The sequence below is a fragment of the Corvus moneduloides genome, chromosome 8 (assembly GCF_009650955.1).
Source record: "Corvus moneduloides isolate bCorMon1 chromosome 8, bCorMon1.pri, whole genome shotgun sequence".
NCBI classification, from domain to species: Eukaryota; Metazoa; Chordata; class Aves; order Passeriformes; family Corvidae; genus Corvus; species Corvus moneduloides.
Window position 1 is genome coordinate 18,589,012 of NC_045483.1, and position 10,633 is coordinate 18,599,644.

Sequence of the window (10,633 nt, forward strand, 5' to 3'; positions counted from 1 at the left end):
CAGATCAAAGAACCTTGCTCAGCAGTTTCTGCACCATGCATTATGGAACTTCTGTTTTGAGCTTGGGAATATCTTTGAAAAACATGCATAAATTTGGCTTTAAAGATTTCATGTGGTAGAATATCTCTACTGGACTACAAGTAGTTGTTCCGAAAGTTAGTGCTCTTTGTTCATATGCAGTGGCTTAATCCTAGACTGAATTTGATGAGCTTTAGCTTCAGTTCAATGGATCTTACTGTAACCTATTTCATTACATCCCTTTTATCTATTATCCAAAATACTTTCACTGTGTATTTTTAGTATAGAGAGTCGGGTCAAGTTACATTTTGGCTAAGATTTAAATAGATTGATTTCTTATTCTAAGCCTTAAAACAATTTCTCACAGCTCTCTTCTGAACTCTTTCCAGAACTTTCATTAACTTTCTTTTCAAATAATGAACATCAAAATGGGAAACATTTGGCAGTGGTTCCATTGGAAGTCTTTATAGAAATAAAGTCTCTGCATCCCTCTAACTCCTACACAATCCCCTGTTGATATAATTATGGTAGCCTTGTAACTGCAGCAGTCTTTTAAGAGCTGGTGTTCCCGCCATGGTGTCTGTCAATCCTTAGTGTCCCTGTGTTCTAGGACACACTTGCCACATACTTCATTTTCACCCAGCTGCTGTGCAATAGCATAAAGAGAACAGGAGTGGAAGAAACATCTGAAATCTGTAAGGTAGCACAGAGTATAAGAGATGGAGTGCTTCCTCCTCAAGAAACAGTCTAACTTTATGCACTACCTTATCCTATTAAGAGTTGCTTTGTTTAAGGGAAGGATACTACACACATTTCCTTCTGATCAACGAGTAACTGGAAGGCTCCTATCCTACTAAGGTGCTGGGTATCTTCTGCCACCAATTTCTATTCTCAGGTGGTGCCGATTCCCAGACAACATGTAGATGTGGTTCTTCCTGCTACCTGTAAATTACTGTAGTAATTTACACTAGAACTATTGGGGAAAACCTTTGTATAGTGTTGTTGTTAGAGTTCTCCCTTAAAAAATTTACAATCTTATGTTCTTATAAATCATTAGAAGCTCGACTACAATTGACAGAGTAATGCTAATGTATAAAGAAAAATTTAGAAGTTGTCAGAAAGTCATCATTCCTACAGAACAGCCATAAGTATAACATTTTTCTACGTATCTTAAATCCATGTTATTTCTGCTCTCTATGAAAATCTGCCTTTTTCTGTAGGTCTAGTCTTGCTCCCAATTATCACTAGCTCTGAACAGCCTGACATATTAACTTAGTGTACTTATATTCTCATCTATAGCATTTTGTTCTCCTTAAGGAATATTTGCTATATCTTGAATTAGTCCTTGGATAAAACCATTCTTCCTGAGATGTGCTGATGCAAGCTATTAGGCAAGAGATACTATACTGTGATCTAAGGTCTATAGGACATAAGAAAAAAATGCTACTGCTACACTCCTAAGGACACCTACAAAACTCTAAGAGGTTAAGACTGCATTTAAAGTTCTGTTGGCAAAATTATATCTATTATACCTGTAAGTGTCATTTCTCTCAAAACATACCCTTACTACACAAGTCATACACATCTCTTATTAGTAAAACTTATTTCATTTGGAGTTTAGCTGTACTGGTCAATTTTTTAATGCAAAAAAAGGCTTTCAACCACTTTTAGTGGTTTAAGTTACTCCTTTCTGGATCTTTGCAATTTGGATGTCTAATCTTCCTCTAGAAAAAAAAAATTGCATTTGAAATGGCACAAATGCAGTCAGCTGCTGCCAGAGGACACTGATACCCTCACTATCTTGATTCCAACAGAACTTTGTATTTCTTTGAACATCCTATTAACCATTCTGCTCAATGTTTGAGTTCCTAGAGAAAGTTACTACTGATAAACACGGGTCAAGATAATTCCACTAACTAATCCTAAAAGAATATGGTATGAGTAAAGACAGATAAAACATGAAAACAGCTGATACCAGCCAGCAAAGTGTTAAAACCTTTTTTTTCTAAAACAAATCCAATTTAATTCTTTCAGGCCACTGTTTAACTGCCAGAGGTAACAGCAACAGCTACAATGTACCTAGGTTTTTGTGGACGATTCAATTCACTTGCACAAGGCTGCATAATTAAAATAAACCACTGGACAATATTAATGTATTTGTGTATCACATTAATTAAAAATTGTCTCACTGCCAAACCTCAAAGAACAGCTTTCAAAAGAAATTTCCACTGAGTTAAACTGTTCATTGTAAAGTTTCTGCAAAGTTGACACTTGGGCTGACAGTATATGACACCTTTATGTATGAACTAGGAGTCTGTATATAGCAACCTCCACAGCATTTGCAGGAGGAGAGAGGTATTTATATAGATTGCTTGATGTAGCTGCACTTTATGTAATTAAAATTAATTTTAAAGTAGACAGATACAGAACTTCAGGTACTTAGACACAAGGAATGGAGGCTGCTCCTACTGAGTATAAGACTGCACCCTTTAAAGTCATAACTCTTATCAAAAATTTTGTGGCTATCATGGATTTGTGATGCAGTATGAGCATCCAGCATGATGCTATGTAATAGCAACCAATGAAAGCTTTGGGAAGATACACACTGGAGCAGTGAACCACATAAGGAAAGGGTATTTTATTTCTGCATGTGGCACTGGTTGACTGCCACTAGAAAACTATGTATAGCCCTCGGGTTCATCTTTTCAAGAAGACATTCAAATTCTGAAAGAGACACAAAAAAGAAAAAAACAAAACAGGTAGAGAAAATGTCTTTTGTTACTAAAAAGAATCTGTTTATCAGAAAGCAAACTGAGAAGTAACTTGATTACACTGTACGACCACTTTGATAGGGAGAAAATGTCAGTAGTATGGAACTCCTTAAACTAGCCAGAAAGTTTCAAGAATTCCTGTCCAGAAGGTAAAGTCAGGCACAATGAAATAATAAATGTAGCATAAAGGGTTTTTTTAACTGTAGGTGACAATCTTTTAGAGTAAGTTCTACAAAAATTGAAGAAATTTTTGTTTCTTTGACAAGTTCAGATAAAGTTTGGAGAAACTTAAGAAGTTATGTTTAGCCAAACACAAGCAACTGGACTCTACATGCAGGTAGGAAACACAGAGCCCCTGAGTAAAATGTAAGTCTTACTATGCAGGAGACCAGGATCAATGCCAAATAATCCTTTTGACTTTATGTCATAGGAACATAATTAACCGGGATCTTGGATCACCCTTATATCTTGAACAGACACATAAGCAAGCATTTCAGAAGTCTCAGATCACTTTAAATGCTCTGTATCTACTGCTAAAAAACAAGAGCAATGGCCAAAAAAGGCAAAATCTAGACCACATGTTTGCAGTGAGAGTTTTGTTAATGTAAAAGCTCATAATACTCTTCAGATTTTCTGGCACATCTACTGTATGAATTTAATTGTTCTTAGAAAAAAACAATGCATTAATAGTACAGAAAAAGCAATTATGTATCATTAGATTAAATCATAATACATTAATTAAGATAACCTGTTTTTTCTTCTGCATCATGAGAAATTCATTTGCCTTGGCCTGTTCTTCTCATGGATACAATATCTTCAGAGATAATCTTCTGTATCTTCAAAAGGACTTTTTACTTTCCATGTGGCCTTAGAAGGCCTAGTTCTGTCTTCATTTTGAGGTTGCTGAAAAAAATGACTGGTTGTTCTTGGACTGCCTTGACCATCATGAATTTATGAAATATATTACATAAGATACTATAAAAACAAGGCTAAATTCCCATACACCAAAGGAATCAAACAGAAAATGGACGAGCCTGCAAACAACATGAAGCAAACTTGACACAAAACAGATATTTCACTGTGTACAAACAATAGCCCTTGGCTGATAAACGGAAAGAAGTTTTAAGGTTGTTTGTAATGTCATGAGATCATGTCTTGCAGAATCACAGGTCTCCATCAAACTATTGGGCATTTTCTGATTGCATGTGAAGGGACTGTATAAAAGATTTGTGAGATGTTATTTGCTAATAGCTAATAGAGTGAATTTGTTCTAGATCTGTATTTTCTAGTCTTGCTGGAAACAGTGCAAACTTCTGCGTCCCTAAGAAAGCTTCTCTCTGTGTTGGCAAGGAAATGATAGAAGAATGTAATTAAGCAAGGATGACCCTAAAGTGAAATGTGGATTCTTTACAATATACAATGTCCTTCCCACCAGCCACATGTGTTTGTCAGATGTTTACAGAATCTTCATTAACTAAGAGCTTTGCTAGATAACAGAAGCTGAAGCATGGCATCAATGGCTCTGATAAGGACAAGTGTACGACCAATCTGCTTGACAACTGACAAGAGGCTGGGGCTGCAAAAAGAACACAAGAAAGTGATTTGCAAAGGGCATTCCAGTTGTTTGCCTTACATCTTCTTTCCTCTGTCTGTATTGAAACAAGACTGTAATCAGCTAAAATACCCTTGTGCTCTTGTCTCTCCACCAGAAAGTAAATATAGAAGAAATGCATTGTTTTGGAGTATTAGCTGCACTGTCTGTTTTCAACATCATTGCTTGTTTGACAAGAGGCAAGCCTTTGGAAGACTGGGACAGGCTATCAGCTATGGGAAAGTCTGATGCACGCTTTCATGATCCTAGGGAAGATGAGACCCATTTCAACTTTAAATCTTTCCTGGAGAATATGAAGATGGATTTACTAAGGAGTTTGAATTTGTCAAGAGTCCCCTCACAAGTGAAGACTAAAGAAGAACCACCACAGTTCATGATTGATTTATACAACAGATATGCTGCAGACAAGTCCTCCAGCCCTGCATCCAATATTGTAAGGAGCTTCAGTACTGAAGGTAGGAGAAGTCCTAAATACGTGGACTAGAATTTTTAAAGAAGTAAATAGTAAATACTCAGATTCTTTTGAAATTCAGAAGAAACTCAGTTCCTAACTTCCACAAATCAACATTAAAATTTTTGATTTTATTCTTACTCTATAGTTTCTTTCAGTCTTTAAAAAATGCAGTTACCTTTAGTTTTCTTCTTTGATATTTTCACTGTACAATATTCTCTTCTCAAATGCTTGAACTAAGATGATGCACCAAATAACAGAGTTTACATGGAGCATGTTTCTCAATCCTAGACATTTGGAACTGAGTTTCTATGTTAGAATGCAAACTTTTGATCACCCATAATTGAGACTGATGCTAGACAGCTTTTCTTTCTGGTGGGCTCTGTACGTATTTAAAAACTACAGCAACCAACTGAGAAATGTGTCTCTGGATCCAAGCAAGGAACAGCACTGCTCCTCCAAAATTCTGGATTAGACAAAGATTTATGTGAAAATGGGTAGTCATGCTTATATCAACTGAAAAAATTCAAGATCGCTGTCTATGTAACATTAAATAGACTTTTAAAAGCTCCATCAGGCAGTAAAAAAGTTAGAAGTGCAATCCTTGTTATAAAAATGAAACAGAGAATGAAGTTTCCTTTTCTATGAAAAATAGACATACACAGGTAACAGCACTACAGAGAACTCCAAATTCCCAAATTAATGTCCCTAGTCCTGAAATAGAAAGAAATCTCAACAATATGACCTATATTTTAGTTTCCATATCTCACTCTCCCCTCTGACTACTTTAGAGGGTAAATGCTCTGAAGAAATGGCAGCAACAGCCAATTAAAATTGCCCTAAAATCCAGTCACGATAAAGCAGTTAGTTTACATTAAGCATTAAATAGACATCAGGGATGACTTTTAAACACTACAAATTTGATCTTCCAGCCAAATATCTGCTCCTCCCAAGGCAGAGTTGCTGGTACTGCACACAGATTTGTAGACAACATGAACAAATCCACACAAACTCAGGGAATCCAGGCTGGAACAGTGTGGAACCTAGGCATGAAAGGCTGTTTATCACCAAGTCCCAGTTTAGATATACCCTGAGGCTTCAATTCAGGACTTTCAAAAACTTTTCTATTTCCCCGAACTCCCAGTCCAAGCGCTTTTCAAATTTATCTGAAGACAACAACAAAAGCCTCAGCACAGACAGTTCTTAAAGACACTTAAATATGTATATTAGAGCAGTTCATCCCATGCATGATTATAAGAGTAGGAAATCATTGGTCTTTTTAGAAATTCCTTGTATAAAAATATCTTTAGCAAATTGCTAAACCTGAAAACTCTGCACATGCCTTACTTATGCACTTAATACAGCCCAGCATCATCCACAGTTTGTTCTAGGCAGCCTCTTTATGCTTCCCTCCACACACTCACCTGGCTATGCAATCATGGTAAAATACAATCAACACTAGGGACTTCCATTTCCTCTTTTCACTCTCTGCCCTTGAAACTTGGCCAGAAGACAGGATTTCTTTTTTTTTTTAATGCTGTGTCACCATGCTCTTATTTTATGCCCAAAATATATCCTCAGTCTTTTAAAATCAAGTTACTTGGACAGTCAGAAGCACTGTAACCACATTTTAATTTCCTATTGCAGATGTTGTTTCTTTAGATTCACCAGAAGAAAACCCATTTCAGAAACACATTTTGTTCTTCAACATCTCTATTCCACAATATGAGGAAATCACCAGAGCGGAACTGAGAATTTATATCTCCTGTCACAAGGAAGTTGGATCTCTCTCTAGGCTGGAAGGCAACATGGTAATTTATGATGTTCTAGATGATGGCCACTGGGAAAACCCAGAAAGTACCAAATCTTTCCTTGTCTCCCACAATATCCAGGAATGTGGTTGGAAGATGTTCGAAGTGTCCAGCGCTGTGAAAAGATGGGTCAGGGCAGACAAGCTGGCGACTAAAAATAAGCTAGAGATTGTTATAAAGAGTAAAGCTCTGAGTGGTTTTACTTGTGGGAAGCTGGATATCAGTGTTACCCCTGACACTAAAAATCTGCCCCTGTTAATAGTGTTCTCCAATGACCGCAGCAATGGGACAAAAGAGACCAAAGTGGAGCTCCGGGAGATGATTGTTCATGAACAAGAAAGTGTGCTCAAGAAATTAGGAAAGAACAACACTTCATCTGAAGAAGAACAGCAGGGAGAGGAAAAGGCCATCCCTGGATCCCACCTGCATTCCTCCAGAAACAAGAGAAGCATTGGAGCCAACCACTGCAGGAGAACTTCCCTCCATGTGAACTTTGAAGAGATTGGCTGGGATTCCTGGATCATTGCACCAAAAGATTATGAAGCTTTTGAGTGTAAAGGAGGTTGCTTCTTCCCTCTGACAGATAACGTCACCCCAACAAAACATGCTATTGTCCAAACTCTGGTGCATCTCCAAAACCCCAAAAAAGCCTCCAAGGCCTGTTGTGTTCCAACCAAACTGGATTCAATCTCCATTCTTTATAAGGATGATGCTGGTGTGCCCACTTTGATATATAACTATGAAGGGATGAAAGTGGCAGAATGTGGCTGCAGGTAGTATATAAGGCAGAATCGCTAAGAATAGGAACATCCCCTTTTCCTGTCCTGTGTAAATCTGTACAATAGTGATGCAAATGAAGACCGTTGCAAACAAGGTTTGAGCAGGGTATGGGGCTGGTTGTTGTTGTCGCTGCTTGTTTTAAAGGAAAACTGGCATTTAAAGAATGGCAATCACTGTAAATAGCCTGCGTTATATATCATGGCAAAAAGAATACTGGATTAAAATATTGTGAGATTGAATGAATAAGCATTATTTGGTGACAGTGATACAATGTCAATGCCTTATTTCAAACTTTCTGTTTAATCAACTGTATTTAGGTCACAAACTAGAGGATTTTCAATGGGGGTTTAGGATGTCCTGCAAATGTTTAACAGCTCTTGAAATCTAATTCTCCCAGTCAACTCTGACATTTTCAGCTTCTGTAAAACTCAGTAAATGGAATGTTGTCTGCATGATAAAGTCAGGAATCTAAATTCAGGAAGCCTTTTCTCATATCAGTAATCTCAGAGGCTTTTATAGGGAAATGATTTGTTCCTGTAAGTGAAGATTTGCAGTATTCAAAACAGAAGAGACTCTCACTTATTTCATTCCCAAGTTTCCTTCTGTGGGTAGCAGGTGCCTTAGTTTCAGCTTTCTTATCCTCAACGTCCCTATTTTTACCCCTTTATGGCACATACTTGAATGATAAGAAGTGCAGCCTTCCGCTTCTAAGACACTGTTTCCTAGGAGGAACAGCAGCTCTTATCGCTGCACAAAGATAAGGAGCCACTTTGACCTACTGCATATTCTTAGTATTTCTTTGCAAGAACATGCAGTCAAATGATGTCCAGCCTTAGAAGCTGTATCCTAAGAGCAGTGGGGGTTGAAAGAGCTCAGCACTGAAAAGCCCAGGCTGCTTATTTAGAAGCATACATTTGTTGTTCAAGGTCTGCTATGAGGTTCTGATTTTTTTTTTTTATTTCTTCTTAGGAGAAACTCTGTTTTACATACGAAATTCTTTCACCCCTTAGAAGCCTGGGAAAAATGGAAAACTTCTATCTGTGTTCTATTCTGCTGTATGAGAAATATACTATCATGCTGTCATTCTTCTGACTTCAGTTGTATTTTCACTAAACAAGGACCCCATCTTTCCTGAAATTAAAGTAAACTTCCTTTGATGCTAATGAAGGTTTTGCCTGTAAAAGGACAAACTGCCTTCCATTGGTTGCAGGTGACAGGTGTAAGTGCTGTACAACGTCACTGCAGTACACCTCACTTCTACTCCTTCACCACCTCCCACACACACACACATCTACCTAAGAACACTTTTGAACCAAATCCATAACAAACTACACATCAATTCAAAGTGTTGAAGAACATTGATGAGGCAAAAACCTAAACAGTACCTTAATGTATGGAAGGAAAAGAATTTAAACCGATACATACGTTTTGAATTAGGACAGCCTGTGGGCAAGACGAATTCATTCGGCATGAGCAGGTCAGCTTGAAATCCAATACACAGTTTATTTACTATTGTTAACCTAATACAGAGCAAAGAGCAGGTGAGTGTGAGCAGAGCAGCTGTAATTCCATCAAGAACTGCTGGTTAGATCACAAACCATGAGCACAAAGCACGATTCACTAGAATTCTTGAACTGATTTATAGTCTTTTTCTTTAGAACTGGTCTGCAATTGGATCAGATCTGAAATCTGGGCCCATGCAAACTCCATACTTCCCTAGCTGCATGCCATTAACCTCTCAAGCTTCCCACGGCGGTAATCATTTTACCACTCCCCACTGGCTTCTGTTATCTTACAGTTATCATTACATCTTCCTCCTGCCAGAGCCCCCTGTATTCTCTCCCTATTTTGTTCCTGTCTCCTAAGCTCCTGACATTTTGCAAAACTTCTCTTAATCAAGTATCAGAAATGGCCAAACGTGCACTTGGTGTGATCACATTAGAAGACTTATTCACCCTCGTGTCAATGTAATTGTAGCAAAGTCCCCTCCAGTGATCCCATCTGGAACACAAGGTCCCAGTTATATTTTGGCTTCACTGAATTCAGGACTTTGTCCATAATTAAATGAAAAATGGAGAAGGAGAAAAACCTGTTCCCACATCTTCACAGAGAGAAATTCTCAAGAATCGGGGGGGTGGGGGTGTTACATTCTGAAGTCAAACTTTGATCTATATTTCCCTTATTTGGATGGGAAAAAAAATACCCAAAACCACTTTTGGCTCAAAACCTCAGCTCCTAAATATGCCATCTGAATTCCAGAGAAGACCTACAGATCCCATCCCAAAACTGGACTATAAGTCGCTTTTGTATTTCAATGAAAAAAATCAACTGAGCTTCCAGCCAGCTTCAAGGATCATGTTCCCATTGGCTTAACATTTTGGTTGGCATGGTAGTAAAATGAAACATGAATCTTTCCACAGGGTGATGAACAGGGTCAAGAAGAAATGAGAACCTAGTAGTGACTACAGCTGCTGCTACCTTCAGCATGGTTGAAGTGTGTGTCAAATTGATGTTTGGCTTTATATTTAGCAGTTTGATTTATGTAGCTTTGCACTTCATTTTAAGTAATTGTTTGAGCTTGCTCATGTTTCAACTGCTTTGGGATGCAACAAGTCAGCCAGGTGGTCACGATGGTTCTAGAGAGTACACAGGCTGTGAAGAACAGGTAAGCATCTTGCCCCTGCTTCAAGCTGGGCCCCACTGGACACTGAGACACCCCCCTCCCATCACTGGGTTATGAATGTTGACCAGCAGCTTGCTGTTACTGAGGAGCAGGTTGGGGCTTGTGCAGTGTTCAGCAGACACACAGTTAAAATTAAAACTTATTTGTTTAACATAAACAAGTCCGATGCATGTCCTCCTTTTCAGGCCTGTTACCTATCTGTGTAACAGTCCTGTAACATCAGACTCACCAGCTGACTCCACAGCCAGTTTTAAGGCTAACCTATAGCATTTCAGTCTGAATAGATAAACATGGTAAGCTGGTGGAAGCTGGTCAGAATATATAGCTGGTGTTATTTTTACACAACTTCCCACCTTGTCTGTGTACACAGCAGACACAGTGTCCTCTGCTCTCACCTACTCCTCCACGCCATGTCCCATTACAGAGGAGCAGCTGATGCAATTTAACAACACAGCACCAGCAGTCACTAAAAATAAAAATTTCTCCATTTTCACTTTTCTTTTCTAC

At 38.2% G+C, this 10,633-nt stretch overlaps 1 protein-coding gene across 2 annotated transcripts; it reads left to right on the top strand.

Annotated features, from left to right (window-relative positions):
- Nucleotides 1–70: 70 nt before the first annotated feature.
- On the top strand, nucleotides 71–10,283 carry GDF2 (growth differentiation factor 2). Of its 2 annotated transcripts, XM_032116217.1 has the most exons (3): nucleotides 71–4,856; nucleotides 6,500–7,436; nucleotides 8,413–10,283. In XM_032116217.1, exons 1-3 carry the CDS (start codon nucleotides 4,517–4,519, stop codon nucleotides 8,576–8,578), a joined length of 1,443 nt encoding a protein of 480 aa, XP_031972108.1. In that variant the 5' UTR covers nucleotides 71–4,516; the 3' UTR covers nucleotides 8,579–10,283. The 2 variants fall into 2 exon arrangements, with proteins under 2 accessions (XP_031972108.1, XP_031972109.1); XM_032116218.1 differs by lacking the exon at nucleotides 8,413–10,283 and having other exon boundaries at nucleotides 6,500–7,695.
- The last annotated feature ends 350 nt before the right edge of the window (nucleotides 10,284–10,633 follow it).